Here is a 27,898-nt window from a genome sequence, read left to right as displayed (position 1 = left end):
TCAACAATTAACCTAACCCCACTAACTGCATGTCTTTGGACTGTGGGAGGAAGCCGGACTAATATGGACGCAAATATGGGGAGAACATGCAAAGTCCACACAGAAAGACCCTGATGGTTGAATTATACTTAGGACTTTTTTGCTGTGAGGCAACAGTGCTAACCACTGTGTGACCGTGCTGCTGAATTACATGTAGACTGTTTATAATTAGCAGTATTATTAAAGTTGTTGATTAAGATTTTGTTGCTTGAAAGCTTTCAAAGTTCAAATCGTTAAATAGTCCTGTCTGACCTGACAACATTATTCACTGTTTTTTACTTTTTAAGATATCCATGGACATGACACGTCACTTAGTGATTTGTTAAATTTATATTTGTACAGTTTACACAATAACACATTTGACTGTCTAATTGCTGGTAACTTACATGTTCATTGCAGCAACCAGAGCAACTCTCTGAAATACAGAAAAACACACAATCAGCAAAGAATATCACCAAAATTTACAACTTCTCAAAGAAGCACGAACATGGTTTGCTTTAGCCTGTTAATTTTAATTTAACGTGGAAGGGAAAGAATGGAAAACCACAGCAATCTTCTTTTTGTAAATGTATAATGATGAGAACAGTGGAGAATAAAACATTTTGCACCAATACCACTATCTGAAAGCAGGGCTGCAACTTATAAATATTTGTATTATTGTTTAAGATATCAATTAATGGATCAATTATTAGTTTTAGTGGTGTTCTTACACTCCTGATGAGGCTTCGATGCTCCTCTGATTGGCTGAAGAATCTGCCTATGTCCATGACACTGATGGAGCCATCCATGCAGCGGCTCACCCAGCCCTGGTACTCATCCCGCTCGGGCAGCCGATCCCAGAAGATCTTAAAGGCCTCCCAAACTGTCTCCTGACACACTAAAACACACAGAGACACCAATTACTGAAGATAATAAGATCCTGAAAGGTAAAACTTACTGTTGGGTCCACATTAAAAAACAAAAGTTGTCTGTAAGGCTGTCATTTGTCAGGTTTGTGGTCCTCACAAAGCTACATGACTATTTTAGACGTAATCTTGCCCTAACAAGCAGCTTTTTGTTTGCCTCCATTTTTTTACTTCAACAACTAATAGCACCCCTGCAAGCTCTGACTGATAGGACTTTTCACCTATATGTGACATAATGTAAATGTGAAAACTCAACAGGTAAATCATATCAACCCTCAAGTCTGAAGGGAAGAGGAATGTGTTTATTATGTATTTACTGTGTTGATACTTGCAGAAGGGCTAGCTGCCTTTTATTTTTACTTATATGGACACTGGATACATCCTTTCTTGAGTGAGTTAAAAATCCCTTTATAGTAAGAATAAGTGAATGTTTTCCATAAGCTGCTGTGATATTTTCCCAGATTTTTTTACTCAAATAATACTTGAATACATTTGTGAAAGAGTCAAAAAGATTTCTTTGGGGATGAAAGGGAAATTATCACAGAGGAATCTGCAAAAAGACCCAAGTTGGTCGAAAACAATGGAAATCAAAAAAGAGACTAAAATTAGACTATAAATGTATATAAATATCTGTAATTCCATATGATTAGAGGCTTCTTTAGATAGTGCTCTGATATTCAACCAAGTGGTGCTCCACTCAAGTGTTTTTGAGAGGGTACAACATTTCCATATTATAAATCAGGTCCACATCTAAAGCAACTACATTTTAAAAACACCTCTGTCTTCAGGCCAAGACAGTATCCAAGATCCATCCACAGCAGACCAACAAAAAAGACACTGTGCTGCTTCTATTTGTTGCTTTCTGTCACTTTCAACACATTTCTTAATGCTAATCTCCTGGGGCTACAGTGGACATATAGTAGTTGTAGTAAGTTACATAGTAATGTGAATGTGCTCAAAGAAATCAATGAATCTGAAGAGAAAGAGTGCAATGGAAAAGAAATGAGGCCTAAAAAGAGCTGGAGGGAAAGAAACATGATGGATGGTTGATGAGATGTAATTTCAACCACATCTGCACTTTGAGGAAAAAAATAAATAAATTCATCTCAGTAGAGCTGAGGTGATTGATGAAACAATGTAATAATGTCTGTTTCTTCAGCAATGTCACATTGCTGTTGCTTTATACAAAGTTTGAACCAAGATTTACCCCCCCCCCCCCCCCCCCCCCCCCCCCCCAAAAAAAAAAAAAAACTGAATGTGTGAATGTGTTTAAGGGGTTGGTAGTTATTGGTGTGGGATAAGTTTTTAGTTAGCATCATGCCAGCAGAAACCACGTCCGAGCATTGATGAAATCATAAGCATAACTAATTTTAATGTTATAATCATGCACATGAGACAGGAACAGTATGTGATCAGCGAAATTTAAATCAATGAACAAATTCCAGCAATGAAGGTCAGAAAATAGCATCAGTATAAACGAGGAAATACTTTTTTTGTTTCTGGCATCAGAGAAAAGAAACGCAGATGTTTCATTTGCTATTTAATTAAAAAATTTTATGTTCTGTACAAAATGTCATTTATGAGTCTGTTTACATGAATTCAATCAAATCAACAGTAAGATTATGAGGCATATGAAAGAGATCCTTTCATGCCAAAAGCATTCAGTGCTTGTTTCTGAAACCTTCCCTGTTGTGTTTACTTTGGGCTTTTCTTTCCCATTATTACTGATCATTGTATTATTTTAATATGTTCAGGTTATGAGACAGATGAATTACGAAGCTGTTGTATTTGTGGTTCTTTGTGTATTTGAGTGCATTGTGTTAAATCCTGTTGCATGACTCCTGCCAACATTTGTTGTAACAGCAATAAAGTTAATTTAGCTCATGTGTTGGTCCAGTTTGCTTTGGCTCATGTTGCTGCTATTTAAAAAAAAATCTGAACTTTTTAATGATTGTTCTGTTTCTTTTGACCCAAATAGAGACTAGGACACACAGAGACATGTTTTCACTGTAATAAAGGTTTGAAGCTGATTGTTCACCTTGGAACCATGTGAGCTTTACTCAGTGGTTTCTTTAAGTGCTTATGTCTGTGTTGTTGTGTTAAGGCCTAAGCCATAGCTAGACTTAAATACAGAGAGATGTTTTTTGATTGATATAGAGTGATAAACTTGATTAAAGTAGAGATTTGACTCATGCTTTAAATCTGCTCAGAAAATCCCAGCAACTCAACACAATTGACAGAACTGAAACCAAAAGGCCAAACGAGCTGATCGGCTTGTTAAGAAACAGTGCATCTGGCGTTGCATGACCTCTGACCTCTGTCACAGAGGTGACAGCAGACTTGCTGCTTAAGCTTATGCTTGGATCAGAGCCTGAGTGAAAACGCTCTAGCTTTGAAGAGAAGATGAAGGGGAAAACCTTGTCGCCTGCAGGCACAAATATCAAAATTAAGGCAGGTGAATCGAAAGAAGTGCAGATGGGCGGAGAGACGTACCTCTGAGATGGAAGTAGCTGAGGTGGTTCGCAATAGCTTGGTCGAACGTCTCCTGAGAGCAAAGCTTGACTCCGCTGGGAAACAAGATGTCCCTCTTCCTTCGAGTTAGAGCGGCGTGTCGTCTGTATAACAACTCATCAGAGCCCGCCACTGGCTCTCCTGTAGATTCTCCACTCTCCTCCAAACCCACCTCCAGCTCAAAGGTGGCATCTGTGGTTTAAATTAATATTAGTGCTGCTTTATACTTAATATTAAGGACAGCTAAAGTACATGGTACTGCTTTACAGGTACCTGACTGTTACCTTAAAGTTACTTCATATTTAAAAACAAATTATAGGTTCTGTTTTTGTCAGGTTTTTTATTTTATTTCTGTTAGGACCGGAATTAACAGTGCTTTAAATTATAATCACCTAATCAAAATATTTGCCAAATAGCCTTCTGTTGATTGACTAGTTGATAAATCAGTTGATTTTAAAGAAGCAGACACTTAAATTTCTCATACAATGTCATTTCAATAATTGTGGAAGTTACCCAAAAGACAAAGTTTATTGTTGCAGTTTGAGTTTGACTTCATTGTAACATAGTAAAAGTTACCACACTGAGTACCAGAGGTATAATTCTATTGTATTTTACTCCTTAAACTCTATCCCATCCTTCCCATTTTTAATGTGTCACTGGTCTTCCTTTGACGGCCCATTTGAGGGCCAAACCTCCCCCATTAGGAGGATTAGGAGCCGCTGATTAAAATGGCTCCAGCAGGAAAACACTACTGAAGATTTGATGCGTCAGGATCAATAATCTGATCAAAGTAAATAGAATTAGTGCTACTCCAAACTTTTACTTGACTGATGGTGCTGTTTTTCCCCTGTTATGCAATGCTTCAGCTCATACTAGAACATTTTTTATTAAAATCAAAGCATGTGATACATCGGTCATGACTTTTACTGTGATATTTTGCTGATGACACTGTGCTTTTACTTTGTAAAGCAGCACTATCATTCAGGGCATTTTATCAATAAAAGGAAAGAAATAACTGTTAATAACATCAACATACAGACCTGTTTCCATGTACAAGCAGCATGAAAGCAGCATGGCCCCAAGCACCCACAGCACCAGCTTCCCACACTTTCCAGCCATTTCTCAAAAAAACACCTCCCCTAAAGATCCACCCCGGACTCGCTGCTCCTTATTTCCACGTTCTCAGCTCATCAGCAGCTTCCTGCTCATCCATCCACCAGATCTCATGGCAGAAGAAACCGAAAAAGAGAAGACAAAAGAGGTCCTAAAGTGTGTGTTGTCTGCAGGCCGCTTCCTCTCAGGTGAGCAGATGGGACTTTGCTGCTGCTGCCGGAGATTTTTTTCCTCTTCGCTCTAATCCTATCTGTTAAGCTGCTGGAGTGGATGACTGTCAGAGCCATGGTGCGACGGGCCAGTCAGTAGGAAATCAAACAAACAGGCTGTGTCGGGCAAGGAGACAGTGCTCAGGGTTAAAACTTAGTGGTAAAATATAGAGTTAAGTCCAAGAAAATGTGAGGCGACAGGTTAAATCCAGACCTAGGTAACAACATTAACCACCACAACCATGCTGAGAGAAACAGAAAATAATCCTAACTAACAAATGACTGAAAAAAATAATAATTATGAAGCCCTGTCAGATAATCCAGTTTATTTTATTTTGTTTTTGTGCTCAAATGCAGCTCTTTAAAGTCCAAGATACATTATCATTAAAATAAATCTTCTACAAAAAAGGTAATTTCCTTAAAATAAAATGAAGTTCCACCAAAACAACTGACATTTGTGAAGGAAAGGTTCTTCTGTGGATCAGCCAGAACGATGATGACCATAAATGATCCTTTCCTTTATTTTTCTAGGAGCACATTTCATTTCCACTAAGACAAAGTCGCTGGCTGATTCCAGCTACAATCCAACTCAAATGCACCACAAGTCAGTCAAAATCAATGTACAATCCAGCAATAATCCAGCTAGATTGCATCAGAAATCAATAACCAGAATAGGTCCATAATCCAGTCTGAGACCAGTCTGAATTCAGATGGAATCCTACCAAAGTCTAGTCTGGTTCCATTTTTAGCTCAGTGATTGTTATGTTTAAAATATCTTGCATTTATTTTCTAGAGCTCCATACATTTCCTCTCCACTAAGAAAAGAATTGCTGTCTGAATACATCTACACTCCAGCCTGGTGAAATACTAACAAGTCTGATTCTAATAATGACCCTAAATTAGTCTTCTATTTATATTTATGGGATCAAGTCCATTAAGGCAGCTTTGTATCTAGAATGCATCATACAAGAATCCAGCGACTGAGCTGAGATTGAGTGGTTGCGTTGAGTGGTGTTTTATAGTCACATTTCTGATCCAATAGGACAAAGTTAGTGTCTGATTCCAGCCACAATCCAGCCAGATTACAATGAAAACTCAAAGAATGTAGCCATAATCCAGTCAATCCATCTGAATTGACTGGTTGTATAAGTGACCATGCATCCTGTACATATTTGTCTGGGGTTATGTCCACTGATTCAAATTTTCCAGCAGAATCCAGTCAGAAATCAGCAACATTCCAGCTAGATTGCAGCCAAAATCCAACCAGTACATGGTTTCAGTACAATCCATCCATCTTAAATCCAGATGAAGTCAGTGGTGGCAGTGACAACCATAAATATGTCATATGTTTATTTTTCCTTGAGTAACATTACAGTCTTCACAGTCATTTAAAAAAAGAAAGGAAAAAACAAACACTTAAGTGACACTAAATATAAAATAAATTCTCAAAAGCTCCTGAGAGCATGAATAACCCAGTCATCAGTCTTTACTCAGATTACTTTGTTAGGTTTTGCATTTTTCAGATTATCCATAAGGTTTAAATGATTTATTCATTGCATTTTTTATGATTTCAGCAGAACGTGCTAACATGTTAAAGGTTAAGCCCACAATCGGTTTCAATACCATTTTAATCAAAATCGTTCTGTATTTTAACATTTTTTGCAGTCAATAACAAAAAACAAAACAAAACAAAAAAACTACAATACATGACAAAAAAAATCAAACCACTTAATTTTGCATTACATGTCACATGTCCATATTAACATAATTTACATGAAATATACAAAAAATATATGTATTATTATCTTTACATGACCTATTTTATCATATAGATATTTTCTACAGACATAGTGAAGAAACCTAAAGAAACATGCAGGTTGAATGACAACAAACGGAGAAGGATTTATTCGAGCTATGACTTCCAGTTTTCCGTCTTCAGGGCTCAGTTATTATTATTTTGGGAGGTGTCATAGGGGCCATAAATCTGTCTAATCTCAACCTCCCATCGATAAGATTAGCCGGTTCTACGGTCTTAAAAAAAAAAAAAAAAGGTCAGTCAATCAGTTCAGAGTCAAACCAGGACCAGAACCAGAGAAGAGACAGAACAGAGCCCCATTACATCCAGAACCAAGACCCGAACAAAAGAGGGTTGGACCAAGTCTAGATGTAAGAGATACCAGAGTCCATCCAAGCCTGGGACCAACAGAGGGCCACACTGGGCTGGACTATGACTCAGGAGTCAGGGGCTCCCTAACCAGAGTCAACTGGAACCAAAAAGGGACCAAACTGGGCTGAACTGATGTCAGACCAAGGCCAGACAACAAACACATTTAGGCCAGGAGAGTACAGGCCGACATTTCTAAGGTGTCTTTAATGTTTTTAAATTTTAACAAGTTTTTTTTGGTTAGAAAACTTTATTCTCAGTTTTCTGACAGCCGTTACGTTGGCATGCAGCGGCTCTATGGTGCATCCCACCTCAGTTAAAAGTTTTTTTGGGCTCCATAGAGGTGAGTAATTAGCGGTCATTATGCTCATCCACTAATCTTGGCCTCTACTGTGGCGCTCCTGTCTTTAAATGTATAAGCCCTCCTTGAGGCCGGCGCCCCCTCCTGTCTGATCCACTTAATAAGCGGTAAGCTGATTGGTTCTCAGTGGGGGGGCGCTTGGCTAAAACCACAGAGATTACCCAACTAGCCCATACAATCGAACGCACACAAAAGCAGACATAAACATGTTTTTACACAGACACAGAAATAAAAACATCGCATCATGTCCGAACAGGAGACGACTAAAACATGAAGAAACGGAGGAAAATAAATTTAAAAAGTGAATTAAAGAAGTCAGAATGCTAGAAAACACCAAGACACTCACTGGTAGTAACCCAGTGACCTCTGACCCCAGCTTAGACAAACACCAAGGACACACTCTCCTCACTTCACTCACAACTGATTACCAATTAATTCATCAATTACACGCTTCACTCTGCAGCACGCCAGCTCCAGGCTTTCAAAATAAGAGCCTCACATTGTAAAATTTAAATAAATACTTTTATTTTAAAAACCAGGAAGTGTCAGTATAAATTTATGTACATTCACAGACATATAGTTTGACTGAGTGAAACAGGAAGCAGTCAATGAAGCAGCAGCAGCGGCGGTGGAGAGTTAGCGGCTCGGCGACGGTTTTGGCTCCTCCTCCTTCAGCTGACTCTGGTGCAAACTCATGATTAGACTCCGGATCTCATCGCGCTTCTGTCGCGCTCGCTGCCGCGGAAACCAGCTCTCCAACCGCAGCGGGATGTCAAAGTGCACCACAGGGTTCTGGAGGAGCCAATCAGAGAGCTCGATTTAGCCTCAGACCATCAGGACATCAGACAAAGCACACCATGAAGATGATAACAGAACGACGCGAAAAAAAGCACGTCAAATATTATTTTTAGTCATAATGTCAGAAAAGTGCACTTGAAATACGATTCAACACATTTACCCCCAAAAACATAACAAATAAAAGGAATTTAATTAATATTTTCTTTATCAGCATCATTCTGTGATTTTACACATTTATGTTCTTATTTTTCACATATTTTAATAGAATTTTTACTGTGTGGTAAATATTATTCTGATACAATTTATTTAAAAAAAAATGCCAAAAATAAATAATTATTTGGAGATTTTCTTTTACATTTTTATAATTACAATTTATTGTTTCTAGATAATTAAATACATTCTTGACATGCTTCACACAGTTTATTACTCTTTTGTTCTCTATATCTTTTGTTAATATTTTGTTAAAAATATTCACACCTGTGTGTGTGTGTGTGTGTTCACCTGTAGGAAGCTCTCGACGTACTGCAGCAGGTAGAGTCCACAGTCGCTGCTGTTGTCCTGCTGAGGGACTCTGCAGTTGAAGCTCTTCATGGTGTCGGACGTGAACAGACGAGGCGACTTCCTGCGGACCTCCCACTCCACCTGCAGGTAGCTGAACAGAGCGAGGACCTTTAACCCTGCAGCTCGGTGGGTCACAGTTAAATATGTTCAAATACCACAGGGACGTGAAAGCAACTGTGACGCTAACATAAAACCCCAAAGATTTTTACTCAGTGAAACTAAGTCTGAATGTGATCAGCTGATCAATAATATTCCCTCACTTTATTTATTTGCAATTGACATTGACTTAGGTGATTGTGTTGACATCATAATAGCTTTTAATTAATTTTTGGTGCATGTATTAAGCATTTCTTTCATTATTTATTTATTTAATTTTTGTACTTTTATTTAATTCTTTATATAATATTATTACATTTAATAATATTACCGTATTTTTCAGACCATAAGGCGCACCAGATTATAAGGCGCATTAAGCAAAACAAAACAGTCAAATAAGTCAAACTTTACTCAACTTATTCTTCTTGCTTCCTCCACTTCCGTACCATTGATGTATTAATGTTGAATTCTCTCGCTGCTCTATTCCCATGTTGTTGCTGTATATTAATGACTAACCTCGTATTGTGGATGGATTATCTCTGTTGTTTCTCCTGACTGAAGTTTGATCCGTTTACAGCATCCTGCCATCAGATTGCATTTGTCCCTAACATCGGGAACCCTCTGGAACTTTTATTGAGTGGTAAAAAGTTAGCGTTCATCCACCAGCTTTACTGTGTTTATGTTATGCTAACATAGCTGTGTCGCTAACCATCATGTAACACTTCATTATATACCAGCTAGCCCAACTTCAGCAACCCTAAAAAAAGTCACTGCTGTTTAGTTTTGTCTTCATTTATGTTGGAAGTGATAGCAGAGCTGTACGTTTTAATTCTTTCATAAATCTCTCAGTCAGAACATGGTATATCATGTTTAGGTGGAAACTAGCGAGCTAACTTCCTGCTAACTTCTAACTCCCATTAAATTTAATAAATTCTGTTTTCATGGATGCCTGGATGTTAAACTTAATTGTTACACCTGTTAAAGCAGCAACACTGATCATTTTATTAAAGATGAAAGAATTTAGACAGTTTTTCACTCTCAGTTATGCTGCAGTGTTCGTTTGACTTTGGGACCTGAGGCGGACGGAGTTTTGGACCCAGATTACTCTGCGAGGCTCCTGACTACAGTAGCTGTAATGCTCCAACAATCCATCAAGCGGTGCGGCTTCGTAGCTTACCAAAGTCGTACTAAAACATTTTTTGACAGATTTTTGAGCGCTGTGTACCACATAAAATCGGTTCGAGGTCAGTAAGCACAACCAGAATTCATACACAAGGCACACTGTCGATTTTTGAGAAAATTAAAGGATTTTAAGTGCGCGTTATAGTGTGGAAAATACAGTATATAATTTTTTTCATATTTTTATGGGATCCTAAATATTTTCAACAATTTATTACATTGGAAATAAAACAAATTATACAATTATTTTAGAAATTGCTTTAAAAATATTTTAATTGTGTTAACTATATTAATATTAAATATTTCATTAAAAACTAATATAACATTACTGATAAATGTGGGTTTGGTTTGTTTTCTGTCCTCTGTGCGTGCTGAGGTGGAACTCACTCTCTGATGAGTCTGCAGACGTTGTCGTGGTACGACAGTTTCAGTGAGTCCATGACCAGGAGGCACGGCCTGCAAACGATGACAGTGTTACACAACCATGGAAGGAAACTGGACAAACTGCAAATAATACAAAAAAAATGAAAACGGTCCACAAATATAAAAAAAACTGAACAAAAAAGGAATAAAAACTGGGGAAAAAAATGGAAATCTGCATGAAATGTCACAAAAGTAATAAGAAAAAGCAAATAAACTGAAGAAAAACATGAAAAGAAACAACATCATTGACATGTGTCTGGTAAAATAAGGAACAGAAACCTCCGTGATTGAAATGAAATGATGTATAAACTTGATAAAATCTGTCATATGTACAGAAAAAGTGGCAGGTTAAATAAAAAAACTAGAATAAAATCTGATCATTTCTGATTGATTTCGATGTAAAATCTCACGTGGGTGAACTCTGACCTCTTTAAGACTGTGTCCTTCTTCCAGCCCTGCTCACTGGACTCCTGCAAACACACAACACAGTTACTCAAACCCAGGATTTTAAAACAATAACGGAGAAAAACATCTCAGTGATTGTAAAGAACGCTACATCTCCTCCTCTTCAGCAGCATCAACTAACCATCACATTTCACATTCAACACAAAGGTCAGCCCATGTTTTCCCAAACAGATCTCACTAGAAGATTCAACACTGAACTGATCATCTGAGCCAAATAAACTGTGTGAACTAATGAATGTGCAGCGTGAAATCTCAGAGAGGATCAGTTTTACATAAATATAAATAAATATGTAATTTATTGTAGTGTAGAGGTGGAAACCCTCCACAGACTGAGGACACCTGCTGTAGTTTGGTGGATTTACAGTCTGTACTTACACTTTAAATACCAGGTACTGCTTAATTACTGTGAAATCAGTGGTAACTTTCACATGTAATTACAGTTTACTACAATCAACTTCACACCTAAAGTGAAAAAGTATATTTAAACGGTAATTAAAGGGTAGTCAAGTTCAAGTTTAATTACAATTACGACTTTGGAATTCCTTACCCCCTGACCTCAGAAATATTAGTTCATTCCCTCTTTTTAAGTCCACCCTCAAAACTCATCTGTTTAAAATTGCTTATGTTTAAACCTCTGTATGCTCTTAACTTTTATCTGTTATTCTTATTATTGTGTATATTTCCAGTTTTTGTGTTTTTATTTGTTGTACAGTGTCCTTGGGTGCTTTGAAAGGCGCTATTTTTAAATAAAATGTATTATTATTATTATTATTACAATAAAGTTACTGCTCATCAGTCTGTGTAATCAGTGGACCTGATCTATAATTACAGTATGTTTACACTGTACTTACAGTATATGTGGATTATAATTAAAGTGTAATTGCCATAAATAAAGTGCCTATGAAATCAGTCCTGTACTTACAGTCACAGTATATGTTGGTTGTTTTTTTTTTTCAGTAAGTTTCCCCATTGCCAGGTTTCAAAAATGGCATTTTTTTTTTTTTATTAAGAGACACTCACGACTCATCGAGTGACACCATTGATTAGCCAATCAGTGACATGGAGTCTGTTGACGTCACTTTCTCAGATCAGCTCAGAACACTTAGAATCCTGACTGAGCAGGTAATACTGAAAAAATGGTTATTTGTTGCTGACCAGCTGCCAGTGGACATTTCAGGCTCTGGTTGTTAGGATGCCTGGGTAGTTGACCCAGGGTTTTGAGTTTATTATATTATTTATCATTTCTAGTCTTTGGTTTCTTTGTTAGAGTTCTGTCTTATGGTTTATGTCTCTGTGTAATCCTTAGTTGCTATATCCCCGTGTCCAGTCAGTGTCTGTGTCTGCCCTGGTCCCACGTCTCTGTTCCCTCTGTTGCAGTGCCTGCGTGTCAGTCTGTGTTAGGTTTCCTGTTTTATTTTGAAGGTCCATGTCTGATGTTAATGTATCTGGTTTTGCTTCCCCTTGTCTCGTTAGGCCTGATTTGCCCCAGCTGTGTTTCCCTCCTGTTACCCATTCCCTGATTGCTCCCTCTGTGTATTTAAGCCCTGTGTTTCAGTTTGTCAGTGTCGCGATCTACTCTTATCTACCCTCACTCATGCTGTGTGTTTTGTTTTCCTGCCTGCGTTAATGTTTGTGCTTTAGAAGTTTGTTACTTTGAGTTCAGCATTAAAGCTGTTTTGAGTTCACGTTTCGTTTCCGTGAGTCTGCACTTTGGGTCCTATTCCTGCCTGCGCACAGCCATTACATAACACTGGTAGCCTAGGTAACCATGTGATGCATTTACATGTGTGTCAAGGCTATCCTTTCACTCTCATCATTCCAGCTTCAGTTGCTCACCTCAAAGTTAAGAAACATTTTAGACCCACCCATGTCGCAACCTGAATGTGACCGGCTTTCTGTGGTCGTGACACAAGTGGATATTTACACCACACTGAAATCAATGACAGTGTATGAACTTACTGGTGGCTGCTGCGACACGAGACTAGAGTTTGGCTTTCCCCCAGCTCCGGATTTCCCTGCAACGACAACAAAAACACGTTCACGTCTTCACGAGCAGCTCTAAATAAAACTACATGTGAGGTTAAACATAGAACACCAAAGGAAAAAAAATGAAGATCAATGAATGAAACGGAAAGATGGTTAAAAAAAAAAAAAAAAAAAAAAAAAAAAGGAGAAATGAGCACAGATGATGAACCAGATGTGACCTCCAGTTTACTACGAGCTGATTTATAGACAATAAAGATTCAGAAATGTCCAAATGGGTCTTTAGTGGAGAACATATTTAAGTCTGGAACATTTAATCCTTTAATTTTGGGTGTCAACTTCGAGCATGGTGTTTTAATCAGCGCTGGCGAACATCGTGCCCCAAATACCCTAAAACGCTGCCTCCCAGAGGGACGTAAACACCAGTATGTCTGGTGCCCATTAGAGACGCTCTGCTGAACGTGACCGAAGCCACCAGACAGCTTTCATTCAGCCACCGAGACAAAAACCAGGTCAGCTCACCTGCTCGCCTCTGAAACTCCTCGTACCGAGCCTCCTCCAGACCTGGGAAACACACCACCACCAGGTACCAGTGAGCTCTGCCAACACAAAACCACAACATACAGCTGAGGAGAGATGGGCAGAACAACCCAAAACCAAAGCTAAAAACACCCACACACACACTCAGGCTTTAAATATTTAAAAAGAAAAAAAAAAGAAAAAAAGAAAAAAAGACAAGACTGGAAAAATGTGGTACAACTGAGCTTGTACAGAGAAAAAAAAGAATGTGTAAGAAAACAAAACTATACAAAATAAATAAAAAGGTCAAAGAAAAGAAAAATGGACATTTTGCACTAAAAAGTTTCATAAAATACCAGTAAAAAATAAAAAAAAATAATTGAATTAAAATTTAATTAAAAATTAAAAAAAAGTAGTGGCTACCAAATAAATACATGTGTTAAAAAATTTATGTCCCAGAAGAAAGAAAACCCCCCAAAAAATGCATAAAAATGGCACAAAACCAAAAGAAAAATGGCCTAAAATTGTCAAATATCACATAAAAAACGCCTAAAATTTTTTATAATTAAATAAACAAAACAACAGAAAGAATAGTAAGAATACTTTAAAACAAAAAAAAATACATAAAAACATTTTTAAAAATAATGAAATAACGTAAAAAAAAATGGAGTAATAATAATTAAAAAAAAAAAAATGTTAGTCTCCATTTTATAATGATTAATAATGGGACATTATTGAAACTGTGACGTTGGTGCTGAGAGCTGGCCAGAGGAAAACAAAGCCAGGTTTTTTCTGTGGTTGTGACTCTGAGTGGGAGTTAAACTGATTTGGTTGCACTTTTTTTCCCCCCCTTTTTAAAAAAAAAAACCCCCCAGAGTTTAATGTGTTTTTCAGGCCTGAGTATTTCATGTGGATATCTGTTGTATGAACGTATGAAGGTGCCACATTAACACTGCGCCTCTGAAAATATTCTCAGTGTGGAGGTAAAATGTCGCCTGGCCTCGTTAAAAACACAAAGGAATGGTGCAAAGATGCCGTAAAAGCAGCCTGAGGTTTAAGATGTCCTGAGCAGGTCTGGATGTTAATGAGGACCCTGAGGGGGGGCGGGGCCTGGGGTCAGAGTGGAGCGACAGTGGAGGAAGCGTCTCTGGTAAAGCCATCACGTGCGGCCAGCTGGCAGGTACGCGCGCTGATGAGGTGCTCGAGTGCAGCTTTTATTGAAAAGTGGCGTCTCTGAATGTGGGGCGAGGAGCTGAGGTCAGCGCGGGCGGCTCCAGGAGGTTTTATTCCAGCTGACCACAGCGCCACTGTGAAGGTGGAGGAGGAGAGGGACTTACTCTTGATTGACAGGCACGAACAGGAAGTCTTTGGTGAAAATGTCCACGTGGCGAGTCCACGTCTTCACCCGCTGGTGCCGCGTATGACGGTCACTGAGGACACATGAGCACAGAGACACTCAAACATCTGAAACCTCGCACACCTTTTTTTTTTTTTTTTTTTTTTTTTTTTTTAAAAGAGATGCACACGCTTGCTCGTACGGGACATAGGGGGCGGTGCCCTCGCCGGCCGCTCGCCGTCTGCTCAGCTGCTTGTAAAAGAAGCTGCTGAAGATGTGACTCCTCTCAGCCACCGAGCCGCCAACGCCCTCCAGGAGGAGATACCTGCAGCACACAGAAGGAGGGGAGGGGGACCCCTGCAGGTGACCAACAGCTACTACAACCTCTGAAACCTCTGAGGGGGGTGGGCGGGGGAAGGATGGGAGAAGGAATCAGGGTTGGGGGGAGAAAACAGTGAAGGAATAGGGAAAAAAGAAGGAAGGAGGGAAGGAAGTAATGAGAGAGGGAAGTAAAGAGGGAAGAAGGAAAGTAAAGTAGAAATGAAGGCAGAAGGAAGGAAGAATAAAAAAGGGGATGAGGACGAGTGGATGAAGGAAGGGAAGAACGCTGGATGGAAGGAATGAAGGAATCTGGGAAAGAGGTAAGGAATGAGGGAAGAAGGAAGGAAAAACAGAAGAAAAGAAGTGAAAGGAGGGGAAGAAGATAGGAAGAAGAAATTGGGGAAGGAAGTAAAGAGGAAAGTAAGGAAGTAAAAAAGAAGGATGATGGAGGGATGGAAGAAATGAAGGAGGGATCAAGGAGAAAAGGAAGTGAAGAAATGAAAGAAAGAAGGAAGAATGTAGAGAAGGTAGAAAGGAAGGAAAGCGTGAGGGAAAAGAAAGAAGAAGCAAGAGGTTAGGGGGCAGGGAAAGAGGGGAGGAATGTAAAGAAAGCAAAAAGCAAAGGAAGCAAGGACAAGTGGACAAACTGACTTGAGGTAGAAGTCGATGATGACATCATTGAGGAACTCGCCAGCGTCCAGACAGGCCAGGTCCTCCTTGGTCACGGTGATGCGGCCTTTGCAGGGGGCCACGGGGTACTGAATCAGCCTGGAGACCAAACTCAGGGTTAAAGCCCATATACGTACTGTTTGTCCTGGTTATACTGGTTATACTGGTTTTACCTGGTGGGAAGACCAGCAGAGTTTAGGCTGGACTTGTTTCTCTGACCTCTGCTCAGTTGATTCGACCTCTGTCAGGAAACACACATCTGTGACTTTAAACCTAATTGTGACTTTTGACCTTTAATAGTAACATTTTGAGACACACTGATTAGTTTGTGTATCAGGTTACAATCTGTGTCTCTTTATTTAATGATCTGTTTTCAACCATAACTTTTAGTCTCATAGTCTGTCCTGATGGCGTTCAGCGACATGGCAAGAGCAGAGGAGCTCAGAGGAGGTGAAGGGAGAGGAGGAGTCATCTCTTACCGTCAAGTGTCCCAGCAGTCTGAGGAGGTGCTGGTCCACAGGAGGAGGACAGCTGTGGAGGAGCAGCAGCCCGTTGGCCCAGTCCAGAGGGGAGGCCGGGCCCTCAGAGGAGGAGGGGGTGGCGACTTTGTACTCCTCCATGTCGAGGATGGAGGCCAGCAGGGCGGCCTGGAGCTCCTGCAGCTGCTCCTTCAATAGCAGGAGGATGAAGCAGCATGGAGGACCTGCAGAGAGCAGGAGATGCCAGGTTATCCAACATGAGGACATTAAAACCAGTTATAAACAGACTGGTCCAGGATCAGCCCAGCGCTGTGATGTCATTGAGCACTGTGAGCCCAGTTGAACCAGTGAGAGCTCTTCTATTCTCCCAGTAAACACCAGCAGCAGCTCTCTCTCTGTTTCCACCCGCAGGTCTCTCTGGCCCCGTACAGATGACCTCACAGCTGGAATCGGTACACTATGCCTCCGGCTTGCCACGATTGGCCGATGGCTGGGTATGGAGCCCTCTGATTGGCCGGCAGGGGCCCGGCCCAGCGCTGCACGGCTGCAAAAGTAAATTTTCCGTGAAGCCTCAGAGTGAAGTTTTGATTTTGGGCTGTGTGCAGAGATCCTGTGTGAGGCTGATGGATCACTGCACGGGGAAAACAGCTCGACTCTGTAACAGTTTTATAATTGAATCTAATAAACTGACTCCAGCCCGGTTATCCTTATCCTCTGAACACCACCTCAGACTCTGCAGGTTTCCCTGGGTGGAGGTCGGGCTGGTTTGGTGATGCAGAGTGAGTGCTCGCTGCAAGTTAAACTGGGAAGCAGCTGAGTGGAAACTGTGCGGTGATGGAAACTGAGCAGAGCAAACATCAACCGGAGCTTTAACCCTCGCCTTACCCGAGCAGCAAGACGAGGAGGAGGAAGAGGAGGTCTGGATGGAGGACAGCTCCTTCTGCAGCAGGTTGGCCTGAGCATCTGTCACCCACAGGAAGAGCAGCGAGGGGGCGGGGCCTTCCCAACCAGCCAGCAGAGTTCCACCGCGGGCCACGCCCCCGTCCCACAGGCCGTAACCCCGAACCTGAGACGCCACCACGCTGACCTGACACTCCTCCACCCCTGAGAGGAAAAAAAATATGAATTAATTTGTCTCCTAATTCTGACTTTTTAAACTCATCTTCATCTAATAAACTGTGACTTTAAACCCATAATTACACCTGATCATCTAACATCTGTCTGATGGAAAACAGGAGGTCATAACATCTGTGGAGCAGTGAGACCTCCAAGAATGAAGTGTTGAAAAGATGGCAGTAAAACGAGTGTTTTTACTGATGCAGTCTCCATGTTTAACAAATCAGGTGAGACAGCAACTTGTCAATCACAGGTAGCTCCACCTTAAATCCTTTAAGACTAATGAATCCATCATTTACAACATGAACATCCTGTTTTATTGAAGAAGGCTTTAAAACACAGACCGAGACCACAAACCCATCAGCTAAGTGTTTACTGAGCTCTCAGTGAGAAGTCTTCTACACAAACAGACGTTCAGGTTTGAGAAGCTACATCCATCTTTCCTCACAGACACCTGAACGCTTCTTCCAGCTTCTTCCTTTAGAGGTCACCACAGCGGCTCACCTGCCTCCATCCAGCATGTCCACTTTTAAAAACCATAGCTGCGACCCTTCACGAGACATCTATCTCCAAATCATGACTTTTAAATTATGAAATATGCCTTTTTAGTAAGATTGAAATCATAAACGTTGCACTTTGTAAATCAGAATTGTCAGTTTCTAATCATTACGTGTGTGTGTGTGTGTGTATTTTTTATTTTATTTATTTATTTTTTTAAAACAGTAAATGGTGAGTTTAAGTCTAAAAATAACACTTGGACAACCATTAAAGAGTCTGACTGCATGTGTCAGTGTTAATGTTTCTGTCTAATCAGTGGGTGGAAAACATGAACCAGAGGGTGGATGAGTTACCTTTCATGGGGATCATGATCCCGCTTTCAGTGATCTAAACAGAGAAAGAGATCAAACTGTTAGACAACAAAGAAATGCTGCTTATGACTTTAAAAGTTTATATAACTCGAGTTGAACAGACGACATTCAGGAGCAGACCCTCCACTGACCCCTTGACCTCCTCCTCTGCCCCCTCCTGCTTTTTAACAGCGCTTTAACTGAACCTTTAATCACTCATTACAGGTTGAAATGTTTACGACCTTGGGGGAAACAAACAAAGCCGCTTCATCACCTCAGAGTTCGGCGATTTCTCATCTGAGCTCTGGCTCTTGTATTACCTTTGCTTCAGCATTTGTATCCCACCCTCACACACTAAAGAAAATAAAAGATGCTGGAAAAGATGTAGGATTATTAAAAGTGCAGAGCAAGCAGCAGAAAGTTGGACTAGCATGTGGAAAAAAAGAAGAACAAGGTTAAACTTTGTTGTTTGTTTTTTTTTTAAACCCAAAAACACAGAAGCTGGACACAAACAATGGAACGTCCCACAGCCACTGCTTGGCAGCAAACGCACCGCAGATTGACCTCAGCAAACATGCAGTACACACATGAACATGTACAGAAACATGAGGTTAAACAAGGGAAAACCATGACTGCCTGTGGAGAAAGATCATGTGATCATATGACTGAGCGCTCCTGCTGGGCACGTGACGCTGACTCCAGTGTGACCAGTTTAAGGTACTGGGATTATTGTTATTAAATTATTTTTAGATTAAAAACGTGAATGTAGATCAGTGAGGTATCGATTTTAAAGAGTCAATAAATGTGTTTCATTATTGTAACATTATGTGCCTTCATTTAGACCCTTCGAAATAAAAACGTCACATTTTCACAGCAGCAAAACATTACAGTATGTTACAGGGTTCAGCACATCTGGAGCTGGGAGACGGGGTCACAGTAAAAATACCTAAAGTTTAGCTGTTAATTTAAATATATCAATTTTTTTTTTTTAAGAATATTTTATTGTGTACATTCACATAACAAAGGTCTTCTCTGAGATTTTAGTCATGAATTTATGGGAAACCTAGATATTAAAAAAAAATTATATTTTTTCAAAAAAACAGGTAAATTTGATGGAAAAGACTTGGACACTCTTAGATAAAAGTTGTAAATTTATGACAAAAATGCAATAAATGACATTTTGAACTTCTTACAATGAAAAAAGTTGTAAATTTACAATCATGTGAGTAAAGTCACATATTTTCCTTTAATTTTAATTTAAACATCTGAAATTTTCATTGTTCTACCAACAAAAACACCTGCAGTTCTTGGAGACAGTCAGAAAACAGAGCAGAGGGTCTGAGAGTAGAAATAAAAATGTATCTATCAGCATAAATAAACGTGTGAGGGGAAAGAGGAGCTGTAACATGCTGTTAGTGACACTCCTGTCTGTGGGCAGGAGAGACCCCACAACAGTGACTCAGTAAAGCTGCCACACCTCATAGATCACAAATAACAGAGCACTGATGCTCCTGTGTCCCGTCACACTGAGCGTGTCCGTGTTTATGGTTTACAGGTTTATGTGAAGCTGTGACAAACTGTCTCACCATAATCGGCCCGTTAGCATCTGCAGCCGTGAGGCCGGCGTGAAGAGAGGCGAACTCCAGCTGCAGGAAGGATGGTGGCGTCACAGGAACTGGTTTGGGAGCCTGTCAGACAGCGCAGAGAGACAGAGTGAGCCCACAGGTACAATGTGTGCGAGTGGAAAAAAGCCACTAACACACAGATCAGTAAAAACACAATGCAAACAATAAAAGCGCCGCAGACGCTCGGGCGAGCGACTGTTTGTGCAGCAGATGGTGGACTCTCAGCTGGGATCAGGTTCAGTCTGTAAACACAACAACAAACACTCAGGTCCAATCTGGATCTGCTTAGAGGAGCATTTACAGGCCGCAGAGCCACAAACAAACGAGGTGACTCACCGCGGCCTCAAACATGCGACCGAGAGCTCGCGGACGCCCCGCAGCTAAACTGGGTCATCTTAACAGGAGAGACCGCAGCAGCTGGCACTAATTACCACACAGGTATCTGATTCTTACTGAGATTATTAATCTGCAGCATCAGGAACAGTTTAAATCAGGGGAATTCACCATTCTACACTCCATCATCTGATTATTTACACATAAACTGTAATTAATTCTTCCTCCTGTGCTCAAACTCTTCCTCACACACGGAGTCATTATTGTGAAGTTTCCGGTTTTTCCCACAGATTATTAAATCTTTGCCAAATCAAACACTCGCATTATCACATGTGGTGCCTCCCTAAAGGCAGCGGTCGACAGAGGAAGATGATCTGGACCGGTAATGGATCTTTGGTCATTCATAAGAGTCTCCTGGAAACTTTTTATTCATTGAATTCTTGTTGCAAATTAAATATAATCTGTTGACTGTGCAGAGTGCAGTGGGTAGTCCTGACTTTAGCAGCTCATCGACCAGGGTCTGGTTGGATTTAAGACCACAGAGGAGAAGACAAAAAAGCCAATGAAGACGACTGCAAAGAAAACAATGAAAAAGATAATAGTGAAGGAGACGACAGACAAGACGAAGAAGATGATTACAGGACAAAGGAGAGAAAAAAAAAAGGAAACTGAAAAAAAAGATGTCTTAAGTAAGACAAAGACAAAAGAAGTCAAAGGAGATAAAGAAAAAGAGACATGGATGAAGTCCAAGATAATGGAGTCCATCTAACCACGGAGGGACTGCAGATTTTGTTAGTTTAATTTTCACTGTGGATCTTTCTATTTTGGTTTTCATTCTTCATACATTACGCTTTCCAATGTTTCTATTTGCTCATGAGCCTACAAGGTGGCCATGTTGGATTTTACTAAACCTGATGGTTTGATGCCAGTGTAACTGTGACTGTTCTTGGCTGAGCCTTGCAGGACTTTCCAACACTCTATAACTGACTAGTCTAATACACTTTTAGTAACAAAAACAAATCACACTAATGATAAAACAATGAAAATGGTCACTTGCAGTAGCCTTCTGTCTCATTGGGCTGTTTTTGGTTCCTTTTCCTGTTGACCCCTGTTGTTCTTCTCTTTCCTGTCCAAGCCCACTTTTCAGCCAATCAGCATTCTACCTACACCATCATCACGTCACAACACCGTGCTGGGTTTCTGGTGGACTGCATGCAAACACATCTGCACTGGCTGCACGCTCCAAATCCTTTTAATACCTTTGAATTTCATGAGTTTAATAAACATCACCTCTAAGGACCCGTGCAGAGCCCAGACTCTGCCCTTTGGTTAAAGTGGATCCTGGTTTAATCATCTGCTGTTAAACTTAATAAACAGAACCACATTGTTTGGAAAGGCAGTCTGAAACGTCTGCTTGTTGTGGATGAAGTGATGGTTTTAAAATGCCGGATTTGTGGGTCACACGAGTGCACCACATAAAGCAGCGTCCTGTTTCTGAGCAGCTGCAGGTGGAAATGAAAGCCTGCTGTTCTTAAACGTGACTCTCATAAAGCAGCAGCAGCCGCCGCCACCGCCGCTTGTCCCGCCAGCGAGATCCCCCCTGTGCTTTTTTTTTCGGATTATCTGAGGAACAACCCGGCTGACTTCTGGGTGAGGTTATTATGAAGCCTTCAGCCTTTATTTCTCACTTACAGACGTTTAATTATCGCAGATGTCACGAGTCAGAGGTAATCACTTTGTTCCTCAGCGCTCTGCATTCTTACAGGACAACACTTATGTCATATTTTAACAGCCTTTACCAGCATTTGTACACCTTAAAACAACAATGTGCTCTGAGCTTTATAGATAGAACATTTTATTCTGTCCTGAAAGTACACGCCTTAAACATGCTCTAAACCTGGGCTAAATGACAAGAAAACAAAATAAAGAAAATCAAACCAAGACTGGACAAAAAAGACTGAATCATCCTTGAGCTATAAAAAGTAAATGTAGAGGACCAAAAACAGAGCCCTGAGGAACACCATGAATAACTATTAAAGATGCCCAAGTGATTTTGAAGCCCCTGTTGTCGAACATGTTATAAAACAAAGTTACGGTACTTTATTGGTTCTGCAAGAAAGCATCAAACCTGAGCTTCCAAAGAAGAAACTCTGTTTCTGTTCTATTTACCTACCTGCACCTTCTCAGAGTTTCCCTGACGAGATTCATCGACCTGGTTGCTGCTATGTGACATCCTCTTTGCTTCGTCTCCGTTTCCCTCACCGTCCTCCTCCTCCTCCTCCTCACTGGACAGCACGACTGAAGGAAGAAACAAACAAGCGATATCAGAACCTTCAAATCATGTCACCATCGTCACTTTTCCCCCATAAGCATCAAGCTGTGGGGCTGAAAAATAAACATGATTTTCCAATTAATGCCAATTTACATCCTAGAATTTCACTCACTAAACATGGAGCACATACTTAGACTCCATCACATAATTGGTGGAAGTCAAACTCACTCGGCTCAGTTGGTTGGCTCAGCTTTGGTTTGGATGTCCTCAGTCGGAGGTGGAGGACAGCTGACCTGTTGTTCTTAGTCTTCTCTTTGAACTGCCTCCACCTCTCTCTCTCCTTCTCCCTGTCGTCGACCTTCAGATTGCTGGTGGAGGCAAGTCGCACCCTCCTTACTGGCGTCGACGACGACGATAAGACCATGGAGATGGAAGAAGATGATCTTTGTAGGCCTGAGGGTGAAGTTTGATTCAATCTGGAGATAGAAGAGTTCTTCGTCTGTTGTTTCAAAGGAGATTCAGGAGGAGTTCCTGTGTCGCTCTGAAGCAATCAGACCGAAGGTGAAGATCCAGTTTGTAACAGGAAATTTAAAGTTTACAAAACATTCACAATAAAATCTTTTTTATTCTCTGCAACTTTTTCCTGCATCTCAGGTGTACCTGTTTAATCCTAAACAATTTTATTGTGAAAATACTGCCTACTCTGCAAACCTTATTTTTCTGAAAAACCTTTGATGATTTTATTGCGAAAATATTGCAACTCCCCTCCCTTAAGTTTCATGACTTTACTTTTTGTGACTTTCACTGTGAAAGTGCAGCAACCTTTGACCTTTACCTTCTCCTCAGAAGTGTCTCCATTAGACTCAACTCTCCTCCACCTTTTGTCTCCCAGTGTAGAAGAACTCAAACTCCCAAGATGCTCGTCACCTCTGAACTCAGCCAGAGAGTCCACAGAGTCCACTGAGATCCTTTTATTGACCAAAGCTGCAGAGGAAATGACGATCAATCATGCTGATCAATAAATCTCAGACAGTCCTCTCTCTACCTGTGAAAAGCTAACCTGACAGCTCTTTCTTCTTCTGTGGTGGAGACATGTGCTCTAAAGCCACCTCAGGCTGCAGCAGCCGGTCAGACGCTCTCTTAGGACGCCATCTGGTGGAGAAAACAGAGACACTCAGTGAGATTATTTGAATTATCTCGCAGTCTGCATCACTAATGAAGGACTTAAAAGTATATCAGAAACTTCTTTTTTACAATTATAGTTAATAACCAAATAATTCCAATGAAATATCATTGAATTAAAGTATAAAAAAATCTGAAACCTGTCAATACGTGTAAAGAAATATTGAAACATTTAATAGTAAGTAGAATGAAATAAATCTACAAATATTTTAGAGAAAATAAAAATTAACTTTCCAACTAATAATAAGGACATGATTAATAATATTCTAATAATATTTATTGTAATATTATAACTAATAAAAAATAACTAAAAATCTTTAGAAATGCTCCCTAAACACATTAGGTTGTAAATAAATAAATAAGAAATATTTAAGTAGAAACCTAAAAATATTATTAAAATATTGCACCACAAAGGATATATCAAAATATAAACTCTATAAAAACGCTGCATTAAATGTCATTAAAACAACAAAACAGTGGGTGAAACTAAATTTATGAAAGATATTTGAAATGTGACAAAATACTACCACTTTTTTAAAAAAATTAAGTAGAAAATAAATCATGCTTATAAATTTAAATACCTGAAGATTTTTTAAAAACTGTAAACTCTCAATTCAAATGAATGACATGTACAAACAAATAAGTCAACATTAGTAAATCTAAACATTAAGGTTGTGATTAGAGATGCAGAGTAGCCTAAAACTTGTATTAAAACCCCCCAAAAAACAAACAAACAATAAAATTAGTTAAAAAAAGATTTAGGTATGAAGTCTATGATTTTAAGCGGATGTTGGTGCAGCTTCAGCTCGTTAAATTATTGAGTGCAAAAAGAAAAGCTCACCTGTTTGACAAACAGCTTGATGTCACTTCTCTCTGCCCTGCTTGTGATTGGCAGCTGCCTGCTGCTCTATGATTGGCGTCTGAAGCTCCGCCCCCGATGGGGCTCTTGAGTTCCTGCTGTGTCTTGAAGTTTCCTAAGAGCTGCTTACACGGCGTCCTGCAAGGAAATGACCCGGTTACTTTTAACATTTCATGGCAAGTGTAATGAACTATTTAGACTGCAGAGGGTGCTGCACTCACCTCTGTCTGGCTGACGAAGCGCCCGCAGCATTCCCAGAATGCATCCTGTCAGCTCCACCTCTGCCAGACTGATTCCCGTAAAACTGCACACAAAACAAACAAACACAACCGCTTGATTAGATACCACCTTAAATGCGCCTTTCCTTAAATGACTGAATGGGTCAGACACTTTAAAACAACAACTTATACCACCATAAGTAAAATCAATCTTACTCAAAACAGCCTTAACATAAATCATCACCACACATCAAGAATGTGGGCTGGTACCACCTTAAAAAAGGAGTGGTGTCTCATGAGTTACCTCCTGTTCAGCGGGGAAGGTGACTGAGTGGAAGGAGTGGAGGTATCCTGATATGCACTCTGCACACTCTATATGAGGGCAACTCCTTCCAATCAGTCACCTTAAAAGCAGAATTTTCAATTATTCCACCTTAAGAACCTATATCACCTTAAATATCGAAGGTTTCACTGGAGGCAGTACCACCTTAAGAGTACTCAAAACTGTAGATTAGCTTTTCATATGACTAATCAACTAATTAACAGTTAAACATGAGAAAGTTTACAGACACCATCTTTGAATACCCCAAACAATTAACCTGTCAGATCATTAATACCACCTTAAACGGTTAATCGGAGGATTAAAGGAATGTAATATCACTTCACGGGGACAAACGGATGACATGAGGAAGATTTAGGAATACCACCTTTAGTCGAGGGGTGGAGGTCTGGAGACGGGACAGAGGTGACTGCATGTCTAGGGGACTGGAGTCAGAGCCATGAGGATGTTTCTTCTTGGGAATCTTGAAGGAAGATGCCATCCTGTAATGACACGAATACCTCAGACCAGACAAAAACAAAACAAAACAATCAAGCAAAAGTACAGGAGCCGCCTCATAGAGCTCCTGTATCCAGAGAAGTGGATGTACAGAAGACGCTATGCCAAATTCCATTAAAAAACTGGACAAGTTATGCAGAATATCATCAAACTCAGTGTATAAATAAAAAAATAAATAACAGTAGATTTAAAGCGATTTTGTCACATGACTGTCCTGCATCTTTAAAAAAATTAACAATATTAACTTAAAGAATCCTACAGTAATTAAAAACTAACTTTTTCTATAAATATGGGTAAGGACTGCTACGCCACGCACAAAGGATTTCAGGAAATTTGAAGCGTAGTTATTATGTGTATTAATCTGTAGTCTGAGCCCTCAAACAAATCAGACAAAACTAATCTGTTCAGAATAATATAGCTGCTTTAAAAAAAAAAAAAAAAGTCTTACATGCATTTCTGAATGGCCACATATTGGGCTTCTGGGGCTGGGAACTCTAACCACCAACGTTCAGATCAAATCAAAAAACATCCCGGAAGTTATGCCTGCGAGTGAATTTTAAACATATGCGAGTAAACACGATATAAAACTACTGTAAAATCGATGCTGAGCAGACCAAAGTCCATTTGAAAATTTAAATATATTTGCCCCGTCTATCACAGCTGGTGGGTTATTTTTGCGCCGAATTTTCAAAAACACGTTAATGATTTGTAAGGTGTTCACTGCAGAAAGCTACCACAACTGTGGACCCGTTAAATAATTAAAAACGGAATAAATTTACCAACCCGAAGTCCACCGGGGGAGCCAGCTAAGCGGCTAAGTAGCCGGGGCTAGCCGGTGAGCTAAGCTAGCTGCTGGCGGACTCCGTTAAATGTCGCTGAATTATCCGGACGCCTCATGGGGCGGCAGGCGGAGAAGCTGGAGGAGTCCCACCGTCCGGTTAAGCTTAACCAACTAATTCAAAAACATCTCTTTCTCTTTGGGCTGGACGCTCAGCAGGACAACTGCTAAATAACAACAACCACAGCGTAGCGACGTCACTCTGCGTGATTACGTCACGTGGTTTCTTGTTCCCTCAATAAAAAACAACTATGCAAACAGCAAATAAATTGATATTTTATATTTTATAATTATTTTACTTCATTTTGTTATATATCGTCCCTTAATATTAATTTTTGTAAATATTTGCATTATGTTTTTACTATTTTAACTGCTATAACATTAAAAAAACGTAATAAAGTTCCTTTTTTAACAGTTGTATTTTGATGCTTAAAATGTTGTACATTTTTGAAGAACTTACTTTTTATCAACATGAAATTAATTACACTAAACACAAATCAATCAAAAGAGGTCAAAGTGATCAAACATGTTTTCTTCTTTCATTGGCTGAGGTGATTCACATGGTTCCTGAAGTCCTGCTCAGGTGGCCTCTTTAGCTCGGTCAGCTTAAAATAAAAGCCTTTAGAGTAACAGAACAGATTAAAAATGTCTCCATCTTCACAGCTGATCATCTTTTAAGCTTCCAATTCCATGACAAGAAGGTGAAAGTATCTAATACCACCTTAACAGCCAATCAGGCTACAAAAGTCACTTTCATTAAGGTCAACTGATGAGTAATACCACCTTTTATGAGGCTGACAGACAGAGGAAACTTGTTTAAATAAAGTTTTATTTTGAAACATAAAGATGTATTTCACTGAACTTCCTCCACGCGTGAGAGATTGATCGCTGTGATTGATCAATGGCTCACATGACTGGGTGGTTCACATGACTGGGTGATTCACAGGCTGGTGGTTCTTTGGTTTGACCTTTAACCCCAGCACAGCTGGATGTTTAGAGCGTGCGTGTGTACGCAGGTGAACAGGTGTGTTTCAGTCCTCGGGAGGAGCACTAAGACCAGATCAAACTGGATCATTCTAGAAGTTGTTTGTGTCAGATCAGCAGAGTGCGACTAACACTCTCACCTCCTGTTCAGGGTCTGCTCACATGTTCCTCGACATGCTAAAGCTGAGGCCACACTTCCTCTTCCTGTCACATGATAAGTCTGTCAGTTTTTAGCTCTGTGATGTGGTTTAGCTTGTCTGATCGACGGTGGTGGCAACGTCATCCGAGTGTCCCTCTGCTTCCTGCTCCGCCTCTCCCTCTACTTCACCATTCCCACAATCCTCTGGGCTTCCTGTGGCACTGGCTCTGGGCACCGTAACCTCCTTGTAGTAGCCCTCCCTGTGCAGCTGGCGACGGACCGTTCTGGCTGACACGCTGTGGCTCCGCCCAGCGTTCACGCTCTCCGTCACCTGAGCCAGCGTGGCGCTGCGGTTCTTCTTCACAAACTGCACCAGTGCCCGTGCGTCGTGCTCGCCTAATGAGCGCTGCCGCCCGCAGTTCCCCACGCGGCTCACCGACGATTTCCCCTGCATCTTGTACGCCGCTGTCACTTTTGTCACTGTTCCTATGGAGACGCCGGTAAGCTGGGCGGCC

General features: G+C 40.3%; 2 protein-coding genes across 10 annotated transcripts in view; both read right to left on the bottom strand.

Annotated features, from left to right (window-relative positions):
• LOC134620306 (uncharacterized) overlaps positions 1 to 4,794 on the bottom strand; it is a 32,756-nt gene extending 27,962 nt beyond the window's left edge. For 3 of the 5 annotated variants that reach the window (XM_063466394.1, XM_063466392.1, XM_063466393.1), the window contains exons 1-4: positions 4,496 to 4,794; positions 3,438 to 3,647; positions 750 to 916; positions 426 to 454 (exon numbers count right to left, since the gene is read on the bottom strand). In XM_063466394.1, coding sequence (XP_063322464.1) covers positions 426 to 454; positions 750 to 916; positions 3,438 to 3,647; positions 4,496 to 4,574 — 485 coding nt within the window. In that variant the 5' untranslated portion in view covers positions 4,575 to 4,794. The remainder of the gene's footprint in view (positions 1 to 425; positions 455 to 749; positions 917 to 3,437; positions 3,648 to 4,495) is intronic. The other 2 variants (XM_063466391.1, XM_063466395.1) reach the window with 1 other exon arrangement.
• Positions 4,795 to 7,802: 3,008 nt separating this feature from the next.
• On the bottom strand, positions 7,803 to 27,478 carry LOC134620345 (sentrin-specific protease 7). 5 transcript variants are annotated; one of them, XM_063466475.1, is made up of 23 exons: positions 26,206 to 26,468; positions 25,871 to 25,965; positions 25,292 to 25,406; positions 24,588 to 24,670; positions 24,349 to 24,504; positions 23,386 to 23,477; positions 23,161 to 23,309; positions 22,554 to 22,866; positions 22,227 to 22,351; positions 19,682 to 19,783; positions 18,099 to 18,132; positions 17,017 to 17,235; positions 16,132 to 16,355; positions 15,826 to 15,893; positions 15,635 to 15,751; positions 14,865 to 14,987; positions 14,664 to 14,756; positions 13,330 to 13,406; positions 12,784 to 12,839; positions 10,786 to 10,829; positions 10,324 to 10,392; positions 8,602 to 8,752; positions 7,803 to 8,094 (listed from the first exon to the last, which is right to left on the bottom strand). In XM_063466475.1, coding segments are annotated over exons 2-23 (2,568 nt in total). In that variant the 5' UTR covers positions 25,873 to 25,965; positions 26,206 to 26,468; the 3' UTR covers positions 7,803 to 7,938. The 5 variants fall into 5 exon arrangements, with proteins under 5 accessions (XP_063322545.1, XP_063322548.1, XP_065325788.1 ...); XM_063466478.1 differs by lacking the exons at positions 25,871 to 25,965; positions 26,206 to 26,468 and adding an exon at positions 27,385 to 27,478; XM_065469716.1 differs by lacking the exons at positions 25,871 to 25,965; positions 26,206 to 26,468 and adding an exon at positions 26,721 to 26,801.
• Positions 27,479 to 27,898: the final 420 nt, after the last annotated feature.

This window comes from Pelmatolapia mariae, linkage group LG23 (genome assembly GCF_036321145.2).
Source record: "Pelmatolapia mariae isolate MD_Pm_ZW linkage group LG23, Pm_UMD_F_2, whole genome shotgun sequence".
Lineage (NCBI taxonomy): Eukaryota > Metazoa > Chordata > Actinopteri > Cichliformes > Cichlidae > Pelmatolapia > Pelmatolapia mariae.
This window is presented reverse-complemented; position numbering and strand designations above follow the sequence as displayed.

Excerpts from the sequence above, each read along its gene's own strand:
- LOC134620345 (XM_063466475.1), bottom strand. Across the intron at positions 13,407-14,663 it reads TTCGTGCCTGTCAATCAAGA|AGCTCACTGGTACCTGGTGG; the intron begins GTAAGTCCCTCT and ends TTGTGTTGGCAG. Across the intron at positions 8,753-10,323 it reads GTCTGCAGACTCATCAGAGA|CTACCTGCAGGTGGAGTGGG; the intron begins GTGAGTTCCACC and ends CGCTCTGTTCAG.